General features: G+C 45.3%; 1 protein-coding gene across 3 annotated transcripts in view; it reads left to right on the top strand.

Annotated features, from left to right (window-relative positions):
- The window catches only part of SERAC1 (serine active site containing 1), a 40140-nt gene that overhangs the window by 13305 nt on the left and 2002 nt on the right, over nucleotides 1-24833 (top strand). For 2 of the 3 annotated variants that reach the window (XM_066248552.1, XM_066248551.1), the window contains exons 6-16: nucleotides 728-859; nucleotides 3269-3390; nucleotides 5078-5206; nucleotides 8227-8340; nucleotides 10458-10620; nucleotides 17339-17489; nucleotides 18693-18831; nucleotides 19803-19897; nucleotides 20858-20955; nucleotides 22074-22256; nucleotides 23995-24138. In XM_066248552.1, the coding sequence (XP_066104649.1) occupies nucleotides 728-859; nucleotides 3269-3390; nucleotides 5078-5206; nucleotides 8227-8340; nucleotides 10458-10620; nucleotides 17339-17489; nucleotides 18693-18831; nucleotides 19803-19897; nucleotides 20858-20955; nucleotides 22074-22256; nucleotides 23995-24138 (1470 nt within the window). The remainder of the gene's footprint in view (nucleotides 1-727; nucleotides 860-3268; nucleotides 3391-5077; nucleotides 5207-8226; nucleotides 8341-10457; nucleotides 10621-17338; nucleotides 17490-18692; nucleotides 18832-19802; nucleotides 19898-20857; nucleotides 20956-22073; nucleotides 22257-23994; nucleotides 24139-24833) is intronic. The other variant, XM_066248553.1, reaches the window with a different exon arrangement.

Raw genomic sequence — 24833 nt, 5'->3', positions numbered from 1 at the left:
TACCAGGTGGATCCCGGTAGGGGCACATGCGAGAGTCTTTTTCTCTATCTCCCCTCCTCTCACTTAAATTGTTAGGAAATCTTTTTCCATGCTTTCTGATAATGAGAATATTGCATCAGAAATGTAGATTTCACAAGCGGCAGCTCTACAATGGGGAGCTAGCTATGAAAGAAAAGGTGGGAAAGCTTTCTACAATTCAGAGACTAAGAGAGACTTAAATCCTGGTTTTAAAAAGCAGCTCGAAAGATATTTTTGGGACAATTTAAGAAATTTGAATATGGATTTTAGACGATTTGGGAGGATTTTTGTTAGTGTTCTTGGGTGTTATAATGACTTTGTGATTATATATAGGAGAATGCAGGCTTATTCTTAGGAGACTCAGTGTGAACTGTGAAATGGTAAAAGTCAAATGTCTGAAACTTTCACATAGTTTAGGAAAAAACATGCATACAGATTGAACAAATATGGCAAAATAACAGTAAATCTAACTGTGGCAGGCATGCGGATATTAATGTATTATTCTTTTAATTCTTCCATAGGTTTGATATGTTTTATGATGAAAAGTTTTTTAAGGAAAAAGAAAAAGACCAGAGTGTAGTGAAAGCAACATAGTATATAAAACAAAAGCACATAGATAATAAATCACTACACGAATAAACAGGAGGATGAAGATGTTGCCTCTTACTGTTCACACCGCTCACATTGTCGTCTTCTCTCTTTTGCAAAGACGCCTTCAATACAGTGGACGTGGAGGATCACGAGTGTGCCGCGTGGCTGCTCCTGAGGCAGAGTCAGAGCCCGGACAGGGCGGCCCGCCTGCAGGCGGTGCAGGAAATGTCGCGGGCCCGTCACTGGCACGGTAATGGCCCCGACGCACCGCACGCCGCTAGCCAGCTCTCCATTTCTGACACAGAAGAGAAGGGAAAAGATTTTAAGGAAGGGAACTAATTCAGGCAGTCTAAAAAATATGTTAAAAATATTTCCAGAGGCCCTGGCCGGTTGGCTCAGCGGTAGAGCGTCAGCCTGGCGTGCGGGGGACCCGGGTTCGATTCCTGGCCAGGGCACATAGGAGAAGCGCCCATTTGCTTCTCCACCCCCCCCTTCCTCTCTGTCTCTCTCTTCCCCTCCTGCAGCCAAGGCTCCACTGGAGCAAAGATGGCCCGGGCGCTGGGGATGGCTCCTTGGCCTCTGCCCCAGGCACTAGAGTGGCTCTGGTCGCGGCAGAGCAACGTCCCCTGGTGGGCAGAGCGTTGCCCCTGGTGGGCGTGCCGGGTGGATCCCAGTCGGGCGCATGCGGGAGTCTGTCTGACCGTCTCTCCCCGTTTCCAGCTTCAGAAAAATACAAAAAAACAAAAACAAAACAACAAAAAAAATATTTCCAGAAATTAAGAAACTCCAGTGAAAACCCACTGGTTTGTTAACCAGATAGATGTGTTTGGGAAGAACCACCTCAAAGGTGGAAATATTTGTGTAACTTTGTACCAGAACTGAGTTTTATTTGATTAGAGAAGCTCTTGATTCTGGTAGTCATGGCCTCATGTTGTAGTCACATGTCTTTTGGTTCCTGTTTAATCTATTTTAGTTGCTTGCTGCACCATACGATTGTATTTGCTTCACTTGACAACTGGCAGTAATACTAATAGTTAGTCAAATATATGTAATCTGTGTGTATATATCAGTTTAATGGGTATTTAAAATATTTCACTGTATTTAAAACTCAAGTTTTTCAGAAAAAGATATGTGCAAGAGCTCAGATCTACTGATTCTAGTACAGAGACTAACATACTTCGTGAATAGCATCACCTCACACAAATGAGTAAACAAATATACATAAACAATGTTCTCAAAGAAAAGTCTCAGAATAAGGTCTCTGCCTCCACACAAGTTAATTAGTTGAGTGGTTGGTAGCTATAACTATAATAATTTACAATGTAAATATAATCTTATTTCATGTTAATGGAGACTTAAAGTAAAAATCTTTCTTTAAATCTGCCTTCTAGGACTTCAGTTCAGACTTACTGTATCAGAAAAATCAGGGTTGGAGCCCTGGCATGCATGTTTTTAAGTTTCCCACTTGTTCCTAAAGAACTTACCCAGGTTATGAACCACCATTAATTAAAAAGAGTGTCTGCTGGCCCTGGCTGGTTGGCTCAGTGGTAGAGCGTCGGCCTGGCGTGCAGAAGTCCCGGGTTCAATTCCTGGCCAGGGCACACAGGAGAAGCGCCAATCTGCTTCTCCACTCCTCCCCCTCTCCTTCCTCTCTGTCTCTCTCTTCCCCTCCCGCAGCGAGGCTCCATTGGAGCAAAGATGGCCCGGGCGCTGGGGATGGCTCCTTGGCCTCTGCCTCAGGCGCTAGAGTCGCTCTGGTCGCAACAGAGCGACGCCCCGGAGGGGCAGAGCATCGCCCCCTGGTGGGCAGAGCGTCGCCCCCTGGTGGGCGTGCCGGGTGGATCCCGGTCGGGCGCATGTGGGAGTCTGACTGTCTCTCCCCGTTTCCAGCTTCAGAAAAATACAAAAAAAAAAAAAAAAAAGAGTGTCTGCTTCAGTGGTTGGAATTTTGTTTTGATACATCTCTTAGTCCATTTGGGCTACTATAACAAAATACCATGGACTGGTGGCTTATATAACCAACAAAAATGTATTTCCCACAGTTCTAGAGGCTGAAGTTCAAGATCAGGTGCCTGCATAGTTGGTGTCTAGTGAGGACCCGCTTTCTGGTTCAGCTGGCCATCTTTTCTTTGTGTCCTCACCTGGCAGAAGGGACAGGCACTAATCCCATCATGACCTAATCATTCCTCAAAGACCCCTCTTCCAAATACCTGACACTGGGGACTAGGTTTCAGCATATGGATGTAGGGGGACACAAACGGTCTGTAGCAACACACAAAAAATGTGCCGTGGTAAATCATGATGGCTAAAACAAAGTGCCGCCTTTGGAGCCTCGGACTGTTTATTCATGGGCATCACAGAATGAAGACGTCATCCATTACCAGAGACAGTAGACCTAAATGGAACCACAGAGTTCTGGAGCAGCCATCAATAGCTTTCATATGCTAGAATTATATTTAAAGATATATGTTGAGGAGAACTGTGAGGTCAGGTATGGAAATGATGGGTATTTAGCTTATTGACATTGTCTTTTTGAAAAAGTAACTTGGGAAATACAAACTTCTAATTTAAAATTAGAGTGCTTTCAAGTAGTTTGTCCATTTAATCCTTGAAACAACATTAATCCGACCTGGGAGCTAACAGCATACTTTTCCGATAGATTATCAGTACAGGACAATCGCTCAAGCCTGTGATCTGAGAACTCTTATTGGTCTGGCACGAAGCAAAGGGAGTGATCTTCGTTTCTTTCTCCCTCCGCCTCCTTTACCATCTTTAAAAGAAGTAAGTAAATAAAATAATGCAGTGAATGTAAAACTGTTTAATGTATAGTCTTCACTGTGGGTACAGAATAAACATGCAGAAAATAGTCTGTGAGCTACTCTGACAAGCGAGTGAAACAGTGTCGAGCTGAAATCGTAGTTTTCAAACAGATAACCTGATTCCCTGGGAGATGCCGTTTCTCTATATTACTTTCCTCTTTTAGGTACTGGGGGGCTCTTACACCAGAAGACAGCTTCATAGCTTATCACCATGGATTGGTCCCTTGATGTAAGGTTGCTTTTAGATTAGTTTTTCTCAACTTCAATAGTATTGACATATTTGGCCAAATAATTTTTTTTAGTTGGAGGGTGTCCTGCATATTGTAGGGTGTTTAACAGCTTCCCTGGCCTCTTCTCATGAGATTCCAGTAGCACCGCCAAGTTGTGACAACCAGAAAACGTTCCCAGATATTGCTCCGTGTTTCTCGAGGTGCCAAACACCACTGGAGGCCCACTCCCTTGTTATCCACAAGTTAATACACAGAGAGCAACCCATCGGGAACCAGAATGTGGGCGTGAGCACATTTCCTGAGGACCGTTCCTAGACCGGAAAATGAAAATCTGAAACGTTGCTCTCAGTTTCTGACAAATAGAAAAACAAATATACCAGATGTAAGCTATTAGGGAAAGATCTGATAATGATGAGTTCTGGATTTTAAAAGCCAGCTTTAGTGTAATAATTACTTTTGAGTCAGAATGTGAAGTAGCCCACGAGGTGGAATGTCGAGCTCCACTCTTCAGTGGGTCTCAGATGAAAGACCAGACATGAAGCTATGCAATTCAAAACTAAATGATCTGTTTACCTGGGTGGCTGTTTTTTTGTTCTTTGTTTTTTGTTTTAATTTACAGAGACAGAGAGAGGGATAGACAGGATCAGACAGACAGGAATGGAGAGATGAGAAGCATCATCATTAGTTTTTTTGTTGCGCGTTGCAACACTTAGTTGTTCATTGATTGCTTTCTCATATGTGCCTTGACCGTGGGCCTTCAGCAGACCGAGTAACCCCTTGCTCGAGCCAGCAACCTTGGGCTTAAGCTGGTGAGCTTTTGCTCAAACCAGATGAGCCTGCGCTCAAGCTGGCGACCTTGGGGTCTCGAACCTGGGTCTTCCACATCCTAGTCCGACGCTCTATCCACTGCGCCACCGCTTGGTCAGGCTGGGTGGCTGTTTTTTTTGTTGTTGTTGTTTTTTCAGAGAGAAAGAGGGATAGGCAGGGACAGACAGACAGGAACGGAGAGATGAGAAGCATCAATCATTAATTTTTTGTTGTGTGTTGCAACACCTTAGTTGTTCATTGATTGCCTTCTCATATGTGCCTTGACCGCGGGCCTTCAGCAGACCGAGTAACCCCTTGCTGGAGCCAGCAACCTTGGGTTCAAGCTGGTGGGCTTTTTGCTCAAACCAGATGAGCCCATGCTCAATCTGGTGACCTCAGGGTCTCGAACCTGGGTCCTCCGCATCCCAGTCCAACGCTCTATACACTGCGCCACCGCCTGGTCAGGCAGGGTGGCTGTTTTTGAAACTAAAATTAATTTATCTCTGTGGGAGTTTTTTTGTTTTGCTTTTTTGGCTTTGATTCTTTGGGTACTTTTTGTTGTGTTCAGTTGTTGGGCTTAATTATGAAGAATTGATTTTGCTATTATTTCAGGATTCTTCCACCGAAGAAGAGCTCAGAGGCTTGCTGGCATCTCTCCCTCAGACGGAGCTGGACGAGTGCACCCAGTACTTCACAGCTTTGGCTCTGAGTGAAAGCAGTCAGAGTCTGGCGGCTCAGAAGGTGAGTGCAGCGGCTCATTCAGGACGTACTTCTCAAGGTCAAGTGCCAGGGGCCAGCACTCAACCTTAGAGCAGTCATTCATCCACCAAGGGAACGGTCTGTCTCTTCCTCCTTTCCCACCGTGTGGGAACGTGGGCGCACACCCGCAGATGCGGCTCCTCCGGTTGACTTCAGGTTGTTTCCCATATCGGCCACATCTTGGAATCACTCCGCTGATGACCTTGTTTTCTTTCTGATGCTCAGAACGCCCTGTTTGGTCACTAGACCCTTTCATTAGGCTGACCTCATCGTCCTTTTTAATTTACCCCCAAGGTGGCCGTGAGAGCACCTTTGTTTTCTTATTTGATGATAAGATGTCCCCGGTTCTTCTGGACTCTTCCTGCCGTACAACAGGCATTGGCTGCCCTCCAAGGAGATCTGGCTCTTCTTAGCGGAGAACAGTGGCAGAATCGCACACCCTGGCACGAAGGGGACACAGCGTATTGTTCTACGCGAAGGCAGAGCAGACCTAGGGCTCCCAGCTACCCTAAGGGACAGAGCAGAACAGTTACCTTTTCCTTAAAAGGTCTTAAATTCCTCTTTCCAGTTCCACTTATATTTTAAAATACCAGCTTTATTGAGATACAATTCACAGTCCATAAAACTCACCCTTTAAAACGTATATTGAGTTTTATTACTCACAGGGTGGTGCAAACATCACCTCTCTCTTATTCCAGAACATTTTCATCCCAGAAAGAAACCTGAACCCATTAGTGGTCATTGTCCATCCCCCTCCCTGGCAACCACTGTCCATCCCCTCCCTACCTCCCAGCCCCTGGCAACCACTGATCTACTTCCTCTCTCTGTGGATTCGCCTATTCTGGCCATTTCATATAAATGGCTATCTTCCAATATACCACCTTTGATGTCTGACTTCTTATATTCAGTATAATGTTCAAGGTGCACCCATGTTGTATCATGTATCAGCACTTCATTCCTTCTTATTGGTCAGTAACATTCCACTGTGTAGATACACACCACATTTCGTTTGTCCATTCATCAGAGGATGGATATTTAAATTGTTTCTTCTTTTTGACCATTTTGAACAAGGCTGCAATGCACATTTGTGTACAAGTTTTTGTATGAACATATGCTTTTAATTCTTCTGGGTATATACCTAGGAGTGGAGTTGCTGGGTCATACAGTTTGCATTTACTTTTTGAGGAACTTCCAAACTATTTTCTACAACAGCTATACCATTTTACATTCCCACTAGCAAGGTATCAAGATTTCAATTTCTCCACATACTTGCCAACATTTGTTATTATTCACCTTTTTAATTATAGCCATCTCATTGGGTGTGAAGTGGCATCTTCATTCTGGTTTTGATTTGCATTTCCCAAATGATTATTGATGTTGATTATCTTTTATATGTTTATTGGCTATTTATATATCTTCTTGGAGAAATATCTATTTAAATCCTTTGCCTGGTTGTCTTTTTGTTGTTGAGTTCTAAGAATTCTTTATATACTTTAGATATAAATCCCGTATCAGATAAACTATTTGCAGATATAATATTTGAAAATATGTTTCACTTTCTTAATTGTGTCTTTTGCAATGCAAACATTTTTAATTTCAATGGAAATTCATTTTATGTATTCTTTCCTTTTGTTGCTTGATAAACAGTACATTACACTAGAGAGGAAGGGCATGAATAAGAATTATCAAATGGTCAAACATTTTGAACATTGACTAGTAGTTTTGCTAAACCACAGACCCTTTAAATTAACTCAAAATCAGAAACGTGTGGGTTGTGTTTGCTATAGGCAACTCCGGGCGGGCGACGTGACCTTGTGCTGGCCCTCTGCCAGCAGGTGGTCTGTATGCGCAGTTATGACTCTTGCTCAAATATAAAGCGCTTCTAAAGGCGATCCAGTGATAAGTCCTCCTCCCATCCCTTCCTCTCCCTGCCCCCTGTGCGCACACACGGAGTGGTACACGCTCTTTTACCCAATGGTGGCATACTCGACACACTCTTGCCCCTCCTCTTTCTCAGTTAGGGGTTATCTTGGAGGCTGGTATGTGTCCATATATGAAGAGACTCAAAAGCTTTTATGCTCACACAGCATTCCATGTTACAGCGGTGCTATCGTTTATTTAACCAGCCCCTGCTGACGGACATTAGGTGGTGTCTATCTTCTGTTCTTACAAAGAATGCTGCAGGGAACCAGCCTGTACACTAGCTCGGTTGAGAGTCCCAGCAGCAGAGTGACACGAACGCCTGTTTCCCCAGCTGCCGGATAGGGCGGTCTCACCATGCATGCGTCTCCGGACGAGCAGGTTGGGCATCATTTCATGGACTTCCTGCGGACTTCCTTATGTGATCGTTGCTCATTCTCCCAGAGCACTGTTGGCATTTTTCTCACTGACCTTCAGATCACTGCAGATAGTGACATTAGCCCTTGCTAGGCGGTAAGAGTTGAAATGTCCTTTTCCCAGTTTTTTCTTATAATGCTGTACTGTCTGTTAGGACGCGTCCCACTGCTCTTCTGTTTCATAATTCTCCTAATTCTTCTTGGCTGTCTTCCATATGCACTTGAATTTTAATTTGGGAAGAATTAAAAACGCCATGATCCTGTCATCGTTACCTTTAATTTTTTTCAATAATGCTTTTCTCTTTTTTATCATTTTGATGAATAGACTGAGTAGATTTGACTAGCACAATATGACCCTTAATATGACCCTAGCACGTTACCATCAGCTGGGCTTTCCTTATGTGATGAGGAACTGTGTTTGCTCTCGTACTTTCAGATAAGAGGACACGGGGGGCAGAACCGAGAAGGATTCAGAGCTTGTTCTCTTCCGTGTTTTCTATTCTAGAGAACGACAGTTTGCATAACTGAAGTCCCCACAATATTTACAGTCCTACGCAGCAGTCCTAACATACTGTATATAGCACAGTGACTTTTTTTTTGTCCAATAAAAAATATTGGTCCTTTTTTTTTTTTTTAAAGTAAAGGTTTGAATTATCTTACTTTCAGGGTGGCTTATGGTGTTTTGGAGGAAACGGACTGCCTTATGCTGAGAGCTTTGGGGAAGTTCCTTCAGCGACGGTGGAAATGTTCTGTTTAGAAGCTTTAGTAAAACATTCCGAGGTAACTTACATTTTCAAATGTGGTTTACTTTCATGATCACATTGAAAAAATTTTACATGTTCATTCAAGGGAAATTATACTTTTATTATAAAAGGGGAAGAAAGCTTTTTGCTTGTTTTTCAATTTCTGCTTTTACCCCATTCAACTGTTCAGATTGATCGTTATGATATAGCAGCAATACATGAATTGCAGTTTTGCTAAGTATTTCTAAAATGGATGTAATCTTAATTGCACATGAAGAGAGCAATGTATTGTCTAAATACAGCATTTAGCACACTGTCTTCTACCTTTCTCAGATAATTTTACAGGTAATATTATCAGGTAGTTAATTTCTATTAAACCATCTGTCAAAGATGTGTCAGGGTAGAGAAAAGAAAATACTGGAATGACTAAATTTTAAACATTGCATGTATCAGTGATTTTCAAACTTCTTGGCATTATGACAGCCTTTCTTTCACGATCATAGTTTGGTTTTAAAAGAAAAAGGTCACAGATTTTGTGGTACATAAACATTACTGTATAAAAATCACTCAGGAAGCATATTAAAAATGCACATTTCCTGCTCACCTGTGGCAACTTTAATTTCCTGATGTGGGTGGGCTGGGGTCTGGAACTTCCGCTTGTACCAGGCATCTCCGGCGAGGCTGCTGCACGTGCTTCCTGCGCGGCCCACCTGGGAAACGTCATCCTAGCCGTGCCGCACTCTCCCGCTGAATTGTGGGAATCCTTAGACATGGCTCGAAAGCATGGTGCTTTCTGGTCTTTAGTTCCCGCCTGTGGAATTAGGAATCAAGGACAAAGCAGAGTTAGTAAAGTGTTGGACTACAGAAGGGAGTTGGGGCAGCGAGGTTGAGTTTTTGTGATTTACGTCTGGCTTCTGAAGCAGTAGATACATCTTCAACAGAAAATACAGGACGTGGAATATAGTAGTTACCTCTCCAGAAGCCCTTCAAGTGATTACATACTTGATTTATGTAGAAAAGGCATTTACTTTTAAATGCATGCAAAATGTGATAAAATTTAATAAAAATTTAGAGAACAATTGTTGCATATACATGAGTGACATGGTATCATGTCAGTGATTAAAGCTAGTGATGAAAGAGCAGGACCGTGCCAGTGACCGTGGCAGACCATAATGACTTACTGGTCAAGTCTGTCTCTTACTTCAGTATACATATTTCCTTTGGCTTTTTAAAAAAGTCTCTTTTTTCCATTAAAAATTCATACCCCCTTTTCTCTTTATTTTTACTTGATCTTTCTCTTTAATAAATTGTATGACTCGTAAGTGTAGGCCAGCCCAATAGCTGTGGGTTTGTGTGGGCCAGATGTTGCTTATCTCTGTGGGGCCTGTCACTTGGACAGGGATTATTTCCTGTTATCAGGTGGTAGGTTTCTCAATGGTAGAGAACATTCTAAGGTCGTTTTTTTTGTGTGTGTATTTGTATTTTTGGTTTTTTCTTTTTTTCTTTTTCAGCAAGAGAGAAAGGAAAGGAGAAAGATGAGAAGCATCAACTCATAGCTGGTCCTTAGAGCACTTTTGTTGTTTACTGATTGCTTCTTTTATGTGCCTTGACTTGGGGGGGGGGCTCCAACAGAGCCAATGACCCCTTGCTCAAGCCAGCGACCTTGGGCTCAAGCCAGTGACCATAGGGTCATATGATCCCATGCTCAAGCTGGATGAGTCTGCACTAAAGCCTGTGACCTCAGGGTTTTGAACCAGGGTCCTCAGCATCCCAGGCTGACGCTCTATCCACTGTGCCACCACCTGGTCAGGCCATTCTAAGGTAGTTTTAAGCCCATCAAAGTATCACTAGAAATTGAAACAGTTCTGTAAAAATAATACTGACAGGTTATATCAGATAAAGAGCTAAACAGGGTAACTTTAAGAATAAAAATTTCAGAAGTCCTGCTGAGATGACTTATTTCTTTGTGATCGTGAAGCACTTCCCGTGCAGATAGGGGTCTGAGTATTAAGTCAGCTGAGAGGAGAGGCTGGGTGGTTACTCGGGGTCTCTGTCCTTGAGCAGGAGCCACCTGGCTGCCCGTCAGCATGCTGTGTCACCTGGCGAGTGAATTTGTACAACATAAAGTGAGCTGTCATTAATTTATTGTGCTAGATATCCACACATTGTGATAAGATCGAAGCAAACGGAGGCTTGCAACTACTTCAGAGGCTGTACCACCTTCACAAGGACTGCCCTAAAGTACAGAGAAATATAATGCGCATCATTGGAAATATGGCTTTGAATGAACATCTTCATTCAACTATAGTTCGCTCAGGTAACAACTTTATATGCTGAGTATTCTGGATCCAGTGCTTTGTTCTCCTACCTCCACCCGCCCAGGTATATTCATTTTTAAGTAGACTGAAGACTGCTTAGGGCTCGTTAGGGGTCCTTAGAGCATATTTTAGTGTAGGGCAAGGAATTGCCTGAGATCTGTGGTCATCTACACCTCAGGTCATCGGTGTGTGCACAGTCACTAGGGAGCAGTTTTTGCTGATGACCATCTAAATGTTTATATCTCTGATATGAGGGATTATTAGAGACCAAGATCTGAATGCTGTATGTGCTTATTGCTTCTGGGGTGTCTTTCTTCTTGGCTTTTTTAGTGGAAAAAGCTAGGTGATACATATATGTGTACATATATACACACATTCGCATACATACCTACACATGTACAGTTGACTCTTGAACGTTTGAAGTGCACGGAACCACTTATTTGCAGATGTTTTTCAATAAATATCTGTACTGTTTTAGGTCAGCCATTGGGAGTCTGCAGGTCAGAGAGCTGACTGCATTGATTGGTGCCATTTTATACAGGGGACTTGAGCATCTCTGAATTTGGGTATCCGCAGGGGGCCTTGGAACCAGTCCCTCACAGATACTGAAGAACAACTTAAGTTTTTGAGGAGTCTAAAGTTATATGCTGATTTTTGACTGCGTGGATGGGGTCAGTGCCCCTAACCTCTTCGTTGTTCAAGGGTCAACTGTATATGAATAGTTTTTTGTTGTTGTTTTTAGTGAGAGATATAGAGAGACAGACAGGGAGAGAGATGAGAGGCATCAACCTATAGTTGCGGCATCTTAGTTGTTCATTGATTGCTTCTTATATGTGCCTTGACCAAGGGCTCCAGCTGAGCCAGTGACCCCTTGCTCAAACCTGTGACCTTTGGACTCAAGCCATTGACCATGGGATCATGTTGATGATCCCACACTCAAGCCGGCAGCCCTGCTAAGCTTTTGCCTTTTATAATCTAGCCTTGGAAGTAACTTCTGCCACACTGTACTGATTAGAAGCCAGTCACTAAGGCTAGCCCGTCTTAAAGGGGAAGGGATTTACAGACAGTTTAGACTCATCACCTCTTAACGAGAATATTGTCAAAGAATTGGAAGACATGTTTTAAAATCACTACAAATTTCTATTCTAGGTATTTAAAGCTGTAAGTTTCCTCTATCCTGCTTCAGAGGCACCCCTTAAATTTTGGATATATTGCATTTTCATCATTATTCCATTTGAAATATTCTCTAATTTCCCTTGTGATTTTTTTCTTTGTCTCATGGGTTACTTAAAAGTATATTCTGTAATTTACAAATATTAAGGTTTTCTAGATATTGTATGTGTCTGATTTCTAATTTAACATTCCATGTCCTCAGAGAACATACCCTGTAAAATTTTAGTCCTTGGAACTTCATTGAGACTTAGTTGATGGCCTGTTTAATGGTCTATCGTGGTGCATGTTCTACGTGTACTTGAAAAGAAAGTGTATTCCGTAGTTGTTGGATGAAGTGTTCTTTACATAACAGCTAAACCAAGTGGGTTGACAGTGTTGCTCAAATCTCTAGATCTTTACTGAATTTTGCCTAGTTCTGTGAATTATTGAGTGACACATTAATTCAGTTCCTCAGCTGTGATTGTGGATTTGTCTGTTTCTCCCTTTAATTCTGTCAGATTTTCTTTACGTCTACTTTGCTATAAAACAGCCACACTGGCTTTTCCTTAGGCTTGCTGTTTGTGGTGCATATCTTTTATCCTTTTCCCTTTTGCATTCATTTTTATGTGACTTTTTTAAAAGTAAAATTTATTGATTGATTTTATTGGAAGGGAGAGAGAGAGACAGGAACATAGATCTGTTCCTGTATGTACCCTGACAGGGGATCGAACCAGCGACCTCTGTGTTTCAGGACAATGCACTCACCAACCGAGCTATCCGGCCAGGGCATTTTTTTGTAACTTAAAAAATACATCTTCTACAGACAGCATATAGTTGGATCTTTAAAAAATATCGTTTGGTAACCTCTCCTTTCCAGCTGGCGTGTGGGGGTGTGTCCCCTTTCCTGAACCAGTGACGCTGTGTGGTGCCGTGCCCTGTGTCTGTGGTGCTCTCTGCCTGCCCTTTGGATTTGTTTTCTCATTTCTTGATGTTTTGGGGATTCCTTGGGTATATTTAACATTCTATTATTATTCTTTCTTTTTTTCTGGCTTTTAATACTGTATTTTTAGTATATTTCAAATGGTTGTATCCGTATCAGCTTATCTTGAGTTAGTTTCATTCCACTTCATATCTGATGTGAGTTTCGGACGACAGTAGCCTTCAGCTTAAACCCCCGCCGCCTCTGTGGTATCGTTGTGGTGTGTTTCCTTCTGCACAGGTTATAGACTACACAGTGACTGTCATTTTTGTTTTAACAGTCAAATGACCTTTAAAGAAATAAGAAAACAAGTCGTTTTTATATACATATTTATAATACCCAGTGCTTCACCTTTCCTGTGTTATCTAAAGTGCCATCTTTTGTCCTTACCTTTCGGCCTGAACATCTGCGTCTGCTGGTGACGGAGTCTCTCACCTTCCATTTTCTGAAAATGCGTCGTTTCATCTTTATTTTATTACTCAGGGAAAGATACTTTCCGTTAAGGAATTGTGTTGACAGTGCGTTTCGATCAGCACTTTAAAAATGTCACTCCACTCCTGGCGCCTGTTTGTCTGATGAGAAGTGGCTCCTTATTCCCACTCTGAGATGCAATGTCTTTTTCCCTTTGGCTTCTTTTAAGGTTTTTATGCTTGGTGTTCAGCAGTTTAATAGTGTGTGTGTGTGTGTGTGTGTGTGTGTGTGTGTATCTCACTCACGGTCCACTGCACGACTATGTCTGTGGTTTGATGTTTTTGATCAAATGGGGAAACTGCAGCCGGTGCACCCTCAGCTGTTTTCTCTGTCCCTCTGTCCCCTCCCCTCTGGGACACCAGCTATGTATGATATTAAATCACTTTACTGCTCTGCACAGGTCATTGCTCTACTTCTTTTCAAAATACTTTTTTCTCTCTGTGCTTTAGATGGTTTCTATTTTCATTTACCACTGAAGGGGATAGAGAATTGATAAAAATTATTATTTTTAAAAATTACCCTTCCCCTAACCAAAACCTGACTTTACCTCAAGTCCTCAGTCCTCCTGGGTGGTCTCAGTGTCCACAGGGAGCCCTCCAAATGGCGCCCCTCAGTTCCTTGACCTTCTCATCGTCACCAGCTTCCTTCTCTGTACCTGCACCGGTTAGTACTCACTCCCGGCCACACCTGAGACCTACCTGCTCATGGCCTGAAACCACTCACCTAAAAAGCCAGTAATCCCCATCTGAACGCGTCCCAGTCTCTGAGCGCCTCCCCCCCCCCTTTGAGCCCGTCCCAGTCTCTGAGCGCCTTCCCCCTCTGAGCGCGTCCCAGTCTCTGAGCGCCTTCCCCCCTCTGAGCGCGCCCGTCCCAGTCTCTGAGCGCCTTCCCCCGTCTGAGCGCGTCCCAGTCTCTGAGCGCCTTCCCCCCCCCTCCCCGTCTGAGCGCCTCCTAGTCTCTGAGCGCCTCCCCCCCCCCCCCCCCCCCCCCCCCCGTCTGAGCGCCTCCCAGTCTCTGAGCGCCTTCCCCCCGTCTGAGTGCGTCCCAGTCTCTGAGCGCCTTCCCCCCTCTGAGCGTGTCCCCCTCACTTGAGCCTGGCTTGCATCTGCTGGCACAGTGACGGTTTTCCTCCGTGGACTCCGCCCTCCGCTGAGGGCTTTAGCCACCCCCATCATCGTCCTCTGTGTTCCTTACCCCTCCTGACTCAGCCTGTGTCCCCTCACTTCCGTGCCTTGCAACCGCTTCCCCTTTTATCCTTTTAACTCGTCCTTGCTCAAGACCCCAACACCGGATAAAACCACTTACCCGTTTGTTCTGTTGCTGAGCATGGAATCATTGCGATTGCTTGTCGCTGTGTTTGTAAAATCCACAAATTCAAGGGCTGCTCAACAGTCACGTTCCCGGTTAGCACGCCTCACTCTTCTTAACGGTGACCACACCGTCTCCGCATTTCTCAGACCTGCCCCATTCCCTCCCTCTCAGCACAGGACCTCTCCTCGTACTTCAGACAGTTAGGACGGGACAAGGCACTTCCCTCCATGTCCCACGACCACAGACAGACCTGTCCTCTGGCTTTCCTTCCTGACCATGGGAAGAGCACCGCCTCTTCTGAGACCTCCAGTCGTGCGGCTCCCTCTGCCTTCACTTCCCAGGAACGCCCGCTTCCCTAGCCGCTGGGGTCCACGCTGCCTCTTGGCTGGCCCCTCTGGTCAACACACGCGCGAGGAAGAAAAACAAAAACCTAATGTCGCCCTGAATTTCCATCTTTTTTCTCCATTTGGTAGTGAACCTTTTGAAAGAGATAATTGTACTTTCTGTTCAGCTTCCATTACTTCTGAATTCTCTTTGAATTCTGCCGTCTTACCCAGTTTTATTTTTGTCCTTAGGCATCCTGTATTTTTACCTGTGTACACACACACACACACAGTATATACATACATACATACATGAGGATGTATAGATATGTATGTATGTATATCTTATTAGCATCAGTCTGTAACTTTGCCATTCAGATTTACAAAAGTCAGCTATCCACTATTGGTGAGGATATGTGAAAACTGGACCTTTATGTTCTTGGTGAGAATATAAAGTGATAAAGTTTTTGTTTTGTTTTTAGTTAGAGAGGGAGAGAGATGAGAAGCATCAACTCATAGTTGTAGCATTTTAGTTGTTCATTCATTGCTTTCTCATATGTGCTTTGAGTGGGGGGGACTCCAGCCGAGCCAGTGACCTTGGGCTCAAGCCAGTGGCCGTGGGATCATGTCTATGATCCCACAGTTGTGACCCTGTGCTCAAGCCAGATGAGCCTGTGCTGAGGCTGGTGACCTCAGGGTTTCAAACCTGGGTGCTCAGTGTCCCAGGTCAATACTCTATCCACTATGTCACCACCTGGTCAGGTTAAAGTGATAAAAGTTTTTTGATAGGCACATAGTGGTATCTATTAAAAGAATGTATATACTATTTAACCTAATAGTAATACAGCTAGAAATCTCTCCTGCCTAAATATTCATGGATGTTCTTAAAGATTTGTGTACAAAAATGTTTATTGGACTGTTGTTTATAGTATGGATAAAATGAGAACAGGCTGATTGCCTGCCAGTAGGAATAACAGTTAGATAAGCCATAGTGTACTCAAACTGTGTCACGCTGTGATGTACACGGAGGCATTCCAAGACCTGTGGCTCAGTGCAAACCACATCACGGGGCAGCAGGCCTGGTGGGACTCACTTTAGGTAAAAACGCATCCAGAGCTAGGGCGTGTGTATATTACGTATATGTATAAATTACAGGTGTATGACGATTTTTTTTATATATGACTGAATTTTTAAAAAGGTTTGGCAAAGCCCTGGCTGGTTGGCTCAGTGGTAGAGTGTTGGCCTGGCGTGCAGAAGTCCTGGGTTTGATTCCCGGCCAGGGCACACAGGAGAAGCGCCCATCTGCTTCTCCACCCCTCCTCCTCTCTTTCCTCTCTGCCTCTCTCTTCCCCTCCCACAGCCAAGGCTCCATTGGAGCAAAGATGGCCCGGGCGCTGGGGGTGGCTCTGTGGCCTCTGCCTCAGGCGCTAGAGTGGCTCTGGTTGCAACAGAGCAATGCCCTGGATGGGCAGAGCATCGCCCCCTGGTGGGCATGCTGGGTGGATCCCAGTCGGGCACATGCGGGAGTCTGTCTGACTGCCTCCCACCTCCCCGTTTCCAGCTTCAGAAAAATACACACAAAAAAAAAATGTGGGTGGAGGCTATGGGGACAGCTGCTATCTGTGGAGTAGCTGCGCTGGGCTTGCTAAAGGGCAGGTTTTATAGAGACTTTTGTAGACTCTTCTCCTCGCTCAGAGGAATCAAGTAAGGTGACTGAGGTTCCACAGTAAGTAGGCGGGGGCAGGGTTCTGAGCCCGTCCCTCTGACCTCAAGGCCCGCATTCTGTCTTATTCTAAATTACATAAATAGCACATAATAGATTCTCTTCATATATACTTCAGAGAACACAGATACAGCAAAACAAAGTTAAGCCCTCCTTTTGTAGAGTACTCTCCAACCCCAACTCCCTCCTAAGAGGTAATGACTATTTGGTGCCTCTTTCCAGACCTCTGCTGGGGGTGGGGTGCACCCTGCACTTTCATATACAGGAGTCCCAGGTTACAACTGAGGCATGTTCTGTAGGTTTGAAAATGTTTAAGTACTTACTGTGCACAGAAAGGTAAAAATAGTATGTTAAGTTGCATTTAATAGGTAAATGTATCTCTTCTGCCAGTCAAGATGAAATAACTAGTATTAACTCGCTGAATTTAATAATTCTTGCTAAAAGCAAAATAGAACTTTTCTTACTGTTTATAACCTCATCTCTAGTACTTGCAGCTTTTGTTAGACTTTCTGAGTAGAGAAAACGGCTTTTGAAGCCCTGCTACCTGCTTTGCGAGCTCTAAGTGGTACCTGGCCGGGGCCACCATGGCGCAATGCGGTGGGACCCAGAGGACCCGAGGGAGAGTGGCGTGGGGTGGTCAGGCGCTTCCAGAGAGACGGGAGCTGAGGTTGGCCTTTCCGAGTCATTTTCAGGCTGCAGCCTCTGAGCCCTCGGAGGTGGCGTGCTGTCGGCATTCAGGAGGTGTGCTCTCTCCCCAGGCTGGGTTTCCATCCTGGCAGGAGCCATGAAGTCACCCTACATCATGGAGGCCTCCCATGCCGCCCGAACCCTGGCTAATCTAGACCGGGAGACGGTGCAGGCAAAGTATCAGGACGGGGTGTACGTGCTGCACCCCCAGTGTCGCACCAGGTAAGACTGCAGAACAGCTCCTTGTCCCCGTGGGCACAGAAGCCTAGAGGGCTTAACATTTCGTTCCTACATAATTTAGACAAGTCACCCACCTTATTCACGGAATCAGTTTCTCCATATTACCCTCGGAGGAACTGCAGGCTGTCATGAAAATAGGGAAGTCACTAAGTTATCGGGGTTGTTTAGATCAGGGTTCAGTCCACGAGGCTGCACGCACCTTTATCACACATCATGCTTCAACTCTGCACACGTGTTTCTGTGTTTCCCCGTGTTTTTCATGAGATGTAATAACTGCTCTGGGTTGTAGAGGTCATTCGGGATGGGAAAGGGATAGGACATGATTATTTATAGGCAGGCAACTAAATTAGCCTGGGCCTAGGCCTCAAGGGCCTGGAGAGGCCCACCAGCTGTGAGAGCCTGGCCGACGGAGTGAGTTGTAGTGAACCTGATGCACGCTCCTCCTGACGGTTACTGCCCGTCAGCCTTTCCAGGCGTCACTGCTGAGACGATAAGTACAGAAAGGACCACACTGGAAAAGTTATGTCTTTCTCAGACTTTTTTTCAGGCACTTTAAAATAATACCTTAGAAAACAGCAAAAAGTTTAATTTGAAAATGGATTGGTTACTTAATTCCAATTTGTAAATGAAATACGATGGTATTTGTGTGTTGCATAATTGTGTACACCCTATATGACACTTAAAAATATGTAGATAGTATATTTACTTGCATTTGCATATTTTTAAAATGTCATAGCCAAAAAAAGTTACTTTAAAATGTCATTTGCTCTATTTCTGACAAATGTTATCCTTGAGAAATTTTTGAAAATCTCTTTTGTGCCTGCAGACTTTGAAACTACACTATTATGTTAATTTGTGGGACGCTATCATGGACTTCTTTGGAGGGTGATCTGACATCTGTCACTTTACTGATCACTAGCTCATTGCAGTTGAGTTTGGTTGGTTCACCTGGCTAGCTACGTGTCCATTTTTATAGAGCAGTGAGCACACTCGTGCGCCTTTGCCAAATACCTTGTGGGTTCCTCAGTAAACCCATGCTCTAACGCTTGCCTTAGTTTTTATTTTTATTTTATGTCACATATTATATAAGCCTGCTAAGCACCATCCAGACAGAGTGCTATGTAGACTCTTGCCAAAACAATAATGTGTTTACTCTGCTTCTTTTAAAACTCTCTCCCCTATCAGTCAGCCCATTAAAGCAGATGTCCTTTTTATTCACGGCCTTATGGGAGCAGCATTCAAAACGTGGCGCCAGCAGGACAGCGACCAGGCTCTCGCGGACCAGGTGTCAGAGGAAGCCAGGTACACAGCGTGCTGGCCCAAGGTGAGGACACGCGGACTCTGCTGGGCGGCTTTCTCACAGCACACTGCAGTCACTGGGGCAGCGCCCTCGTGGTGACTGCTTTCTGTTCCCACTGTGATAGTCTTCCATGCAGTTCTCCTTCCCTCAGGGCCACTGTGGTCATGTTACGTGCACAGCGGGGCTTGTCACCCTGCGTTGTGTGATGTAGGGTATAGTTCATGCTCTGAAAGAATATTCCAGTAAGTAAAAACGGGGGGCAAGAACCAGTCATCATTCACGTCCAGTAAAAGTATAATACAACAAATAACACATTACATTCATGCTAGTCGGCTAGTTCTCTGATTTTAGTAGTTACAAGAATAGAAACACTTTGAAGAAGTGTGTCTACTTGGGTTGCTCAGAGAGCATTAACACTGAGATGAACTCACTGAATGGAAGTTATTTGAAGCTCGGGGCAGACTGACACTGAATACTGGGCACAGGTTCTGGATTTGTCCCTCGGCTGCTCACTCACCTTCAGCAAGGCTCGTCAGGCGTTCTGCTGACCCTGAAGGACGGGAATGACCAGGATGACCATCGGCCTGGGTCCACACAGACCGAGCAGTGGCTGTAATTAGGATCTGAGTGCGCTGGTCGACTGACCATCAGACCATACCGTCTGTTCTCAGAGCACAGCTTTCTGTTAGATGCTTTGAAAAGGCCAGCTTGATCTAGACTCAGAGACAGGTCTTGCTGTTGGCTACAGCAGATTAAAATGGAGAATATTCTCAACACCTGTATTGGCCTCATGCTATAAATACCGCTGTCACCTTGTGACCAGTGACATAAAAAGATAAAACGCTGGGGGTGTTTCTAGTCACTTTGACACTCGGTTACAGCATGCTCTGTAGTCCCCAGTATTACAGGAACCCCTTAGTTATGAATGTCAGTTGCTGGGCAGTAACTGGGACGGTGGAGATTCATGTGTTCTTCGTACTTTTTATTCCACACAGACGTGGTTGGCAAGGGACTGTCCCGCTCTCCGCATTATATCTGTGGAGTATGACACCAGCCTCAGCGACTGGAGGGCGAGGTGCCCTATGGAAAGGTAACGGATGCTTTGGGAGGAGAGGGTCCTGGCCACACGCTGGCCCTCTGGGATGGAGGGGACTTTTATCTTTCGAAGCCACAGGCAGAATTTTCTTATGAAAAACTAACCTAACCTTTTCTCTTTCTTCTAGAAGGAGGTAGCTATAGATAAATTAATGAAATAGGCTTAGAGTGTCAGTGCTGGGCTCCTACATTGGTTCCCTTACAACTATTCTAACAGTGAGGACCGTGGTTCCTGTAGCAACATCTCCTTCACTCCTAGATGTAACTGTGGTGGGCACAGTTGTACCGGCTAAAGGAGGCAAAGGAAATGATGCTGAGTGATAGGGGCTCCTTTATGTCACTGGATGTCACATGTGCAATTGTACATCCAGGCAGAGCACTGGACTTCTGGGCTCAAGACCTAGGCGGTAGCCAGTTCTACCTCTGACTCACTGTACAACTTAGACAAGTCATTTAACTCGTCTGCGGAGCCTGTTCTACAATTGAGCAAGTCGGCCTGAGTCAGTGGGCATTCAACATAAATACGAGCAATGGTTCAGCAGCAATGACAGCCGACGTCATGTAGAATCACAGAAGAGACCGGGCCTGTTGTCAGGCCACGTAAAGGGAAAGGACACATGGCCTAAGTGGTGGGCAGCTGGTGTGAGACCTAACATTGACCTGTGAAAATTGCCAGAGAAGTATCAGATGCTCAAGCAATGCTTGTTTAGTAAATGATTGGCGTGTCTGCGCTGAGACATGCCCAGTTAGGCCAGTGTGACCGCGTTAGAAGCAGGGAATGCGCGGCTGCAGAAATCGACCAGAGAGAACACGGGAGTTCCTGACTCTAAACGTGGCACGTGGCACGTGGCACGTAGCACTGGTCCAATAAACAAAGGTCATTGCCTTAAAAATTGGATAGCAAAGTGGGCGGGGCATAATAACCTCCTGTCATGCCTGTTTTCATTTTGTCCAGGAAGTCCATCGCATTCAGGAGCAACGAACTTCTTAGGAAGCTCAGAGCTGCTGGTGTTGGGGACAGGCCAATGATCTGGGTGTCACATAGCATGGGAGGTATGTCTCATTCCTGCAAAGTGACCATGGTGAGGGCACTGTCAGCCACCCAGGCTACCCTATGTCACTGCAGCTCTGTTTTACTAAGTAGTGAACCTTTTTCCCCTTAAATAAGTGGTTTTGGCTACGGCTAGGAGTTTTTAAATTACTATCTCCTTCCATGCTATTTCTTTCTCTGGAAGGGGGACCACTAGTAACAAACCATGTAAAAGGGATGTGAGTTTGGCAAACCTGAAGTTTTTGTGTAGTGGTAGCAAATAAACATCAGAAGCAGCCTGTGGCTTCCACTATTCCTGGCTGTTCCCAGGGCTCCGCTGGCTCCTGCGCCCTGGCCACTGCAGGGCCATTGCTGCTGCGGGCGGGCCCACAGCTCCGCCCTCGCGCCCGCGGCCCCGCCCTCACATCTGGGGGGGGGCTCGAGCTTGCTTACCCTGGCTGCAGGTGTCTGCTCCGCGGCCCCAGCGCTTGCCTTGCTGAGGGCCACCTGCCCCTCCCAGCCTCTCCCCAGTCCAGTTCTTCATGCTCCTCATCCGCCTTGCAGTGGGCCTTCTGCAGCTGCTTCCTAGTTTACCTGCTGAGATGCTCAGGATTGCTGACTGAGGCCAGGCGTTTTGCTGAGAGGAAGGTAGATGTTGCCTTTTGAATCCTGAGAGATCCAGTGTCACCATCTCTGGGACCTTTGTGTGTCACGGCTGGCTTCAAGCTCGGTTGGGGGACAGAAGGTGCCTCTCTGGGTGCACTCTGCGGAGGCTGTGCTTGATGGGACTGTGTTTTTGCGGTCAGTACCGTCCTGGCAGGGGCTGCTGTGGGCGGGGGGCCACGGCTGCATTTCACCCGCATGGCAGTCCTCACAGCCTCTGTGGGACGGTGCGGCCTGTGGTACCCATGAGTCTGTACAGTTGTGCTGCTTGTAGGCACGGTTCTGATCTAGAGGAGCAGTCTTATCCTGCGTTGACACTTTAAGGCCTTGCTTATTGGACTGCAGAGAATTACTGCTTAAACCTTTTAAAGAGAGCACCTCTTCATCTGTATCTCTTGTTTTGCCTTCCTGGGGTTTTAAAAACAATGGAAGGAAGGAATATAGCTGATGCGCTGTCTTTTTCCTTCTCTGTGGCTAGGTCTCCTGGTCAAAAAGATGCTGTTGGAAGCGTCTCAGAAGCCAGAAATGAGTACCGTGGTCAACAACACCAGAGGGATGATTTTTTACAGCGTCCCTCACCACGGGTCCCGGCTGGCTGAGTACTCCGTTAACATCCGCTACCTTCTCTTCCCCTCCTTGGAAGTCAAAGAACTCAGCAAGGGTAACGCCTAATGACATACAGGAAATGGGATCGTATTAGCAGCAGCTGTTCAGGAGCGGGAGGAAAAGACAGTTTAACCTGACTAATTAGATTATTAGTATATGAACTGTGTGGTGCCTCTCATGGAAAATTTTTAGTTTGGAGTTTTCTTTAATACCTTCTCTTTTTGTCTTAAGCCATTATTTGTTCAAATGTAACAATTTTAATGTTTTTATTTCTTTGTGACAGAGACAGAGGGACAGATAGGGACAGACAGACAGGAAGGGAGAGAGATGAGAAGCATCAGTTCTTCATTGTGGCTCCTTAGTTGCTCATTGATTGCTTTCTCATAGCCATCTTGATTGGGGGGGGGTACAGCAGACCGAGTGACCCCTTGCCCAAGCCCCCGACCTTGAGCTCAATCTGGTGAGCCTTGCTCAAACCAGATGAGCCTGCGCTCAGCCGGCGACCTCAGGGTTTTGAACCTGGGTCCTCTGCATCCCAGTCCGATGCTCTATCCACTGCGCCACCACCTGGTCAGGCATGTTAATTAAATATTTAAAAATGTTAAAGTTAGATGTTTTGCTTTGAGTATAATTACAAGTTACCAATTAATTGCTTTTTTCCATTACTTTGGAAAATCAACTGTTAAAATATGCACAAGCTTTGAAGAGTTTCACCATAGTAACTACAAAGCACTGTATACAGAGTGGGCAAAAGTAGGTTTACAGTTGTTTGTATGGAAAATAATATAATAAGAATAAACTTGTGGTTTGTTTTTTCTTAAAGATTTATTGATTTGAGAGAGAGGAGGGGGGCATCGAGAGGGGAGGAACAGGAAGCATCAACTCGTAGTAATTGCTTCTCTCCTATGTGCCTTGACTGGGCAAGCCCAGGGTCTGGAACCCATAACCTCAGTGTTCCAGGTCAATGCCTTATCCACTGCACCACCACAGGCCAGGCGAGAATAAACTTATGTTCTGTGTAGTCACACCTGTAAATCTACTTTTGCCTACCCTTGTACTTGTTTTAAATAATAAGCATTTTCCTTTTTTCTAGAATACCTATTAATCAGAATTTGGAGCTCCTGGCTTGAGCCATAATATGCCAATTGTCTTTTTAGTCATATTTTTTTTCACCTTTATGGAGAGTAACTTGACTGTCTTCTATTGCTGAATTTTATTTTTTGTAGTCAAATTTTATTTTCCATAAGCTCTTTCTTGTTCTGTGATCTAGTATGTTTTGGAATCATTCTAAAGATACAGATTCGTAGATTTCTTGAAGTTCCTCCGGGTCTCCTCCCCGCTCAGGCCTGTGTCTGCTCCTCGGGGCCGGGTCCCTTAGGCTGCAGGCTCTTCTCATATGTGGTGCTTCCTGGTTGCCCTTTCGTACTAGAGGCTGAGGGACAGAGCGGGCTGGGTACTCGGGGACTGTAGGCAGGCTTTCGTGATAGGCGGCTGTGCTTTAGGGCGGGTGTGGGGTGTCAGCCAGCATGCTGTGGGACCGGAGTCCACACACCAACTACCTGGGGGCTGCTTCTGGCCAGCTGGTAACGAGGAAGTCTCCCCGGGCGCTGGCCTTGCAGTTCTGTGCTGGGCTTAGCCCTTGCTCTTGTCTACGGGCTTCTTAGGAAGGAGAGGAGATAAACAAGCCACTGTCTCAAATTAGAACGCCAATTTGCTAATTTGGAAGATTAATGTGTTTATCCATTTACAATAAAACAGAACTTATCACAATCTTGTTTTCTATCATTTTCTAGATTCTCCTGCACTTAAAGCACTACAGGATGACTTTCTGGAGTTTGCTAAAGACAAACACTTCCAGGTGCTAAATTTTGTCGAAACACTGCCAACCTGCATTGGCAGCATGATTAAACTGCACGTGGTGCCCGTGGAGTCAGCAGGTACTCCTGGCGGAGCTCGCCGGCCATCAGGACCTAGCCATCAGAACCTAGTGTCTCAGCTTTAGGAAGGTCTAGATTCTAATTGTTAAATCTTTTTAGCCATAGATTAAAATTCCTCTGCAAACATCTAACCTTGGCATTACCCCTCTCCTCCCTTCATTTAAGTGATTAGATGGCAAAGGTCAATTGGCTCACTGTAAATTAGCCATCAACAGTGAACTCTGTCGTGTTCAGAATACAAAGCCCGTGTCATCTGTTAGTCTGAACGGGGCATTTCATTTAAAAGACCGAAAGCTGTATGCAGACACCTTAAAAAGATCAACTAAAGGTATGGAGACCTTAGTAAATAAATGGAAGAGATATAGGACTATTCAAGCAACAGATTTTGTTGGAAAAGAAAAACCTAGTGTTAGAAGCACAGTCTCCTCACAGTGGTGAGGTAGAGGGAGAGGAGCCGTCCCTGCTCCTGTTGTGACGTCTGTGTCACAGGCTCTTGGGGCGTCCGGCCACACCAGTTCTTTTCCCCGCCCCTATTGCAATGTGCCTGGTGGCGAGCCCGTACCTGTCACGCCCTGGGCCCTGCGGCTTGTCAGACCCTCTCCTGGTCCCCTCTGGAGCTGGGTGAGGGCTGCCCTGGGCTCTCAGAGATCCCTGTAGCTGGGACTTCTCAGATGGTTCTCTGGTTTGCATAGCAA

Source organism: Saccopteryx bilineata, chromosome 12 (genome assembly GCF_036850765.1).
Source record: "Saccopteryx bilineata isolate mSacBil1 chromosome 12, mSacBil1_pri_phased_curated, whole genome shotgun sequence".
Taxonomy (NCBI): Eukaryota; Metazoa; Chordata; class Mammalia; order Chiroptera; family Emballonuridae; genus Saccopteryx; species Saccopteryx bilineata.
The sequence above is the reverse complement of the archived record's forward strand: the minus strand, read 5'-3'. Positions and strand labels throughout refer to the sequence as shown.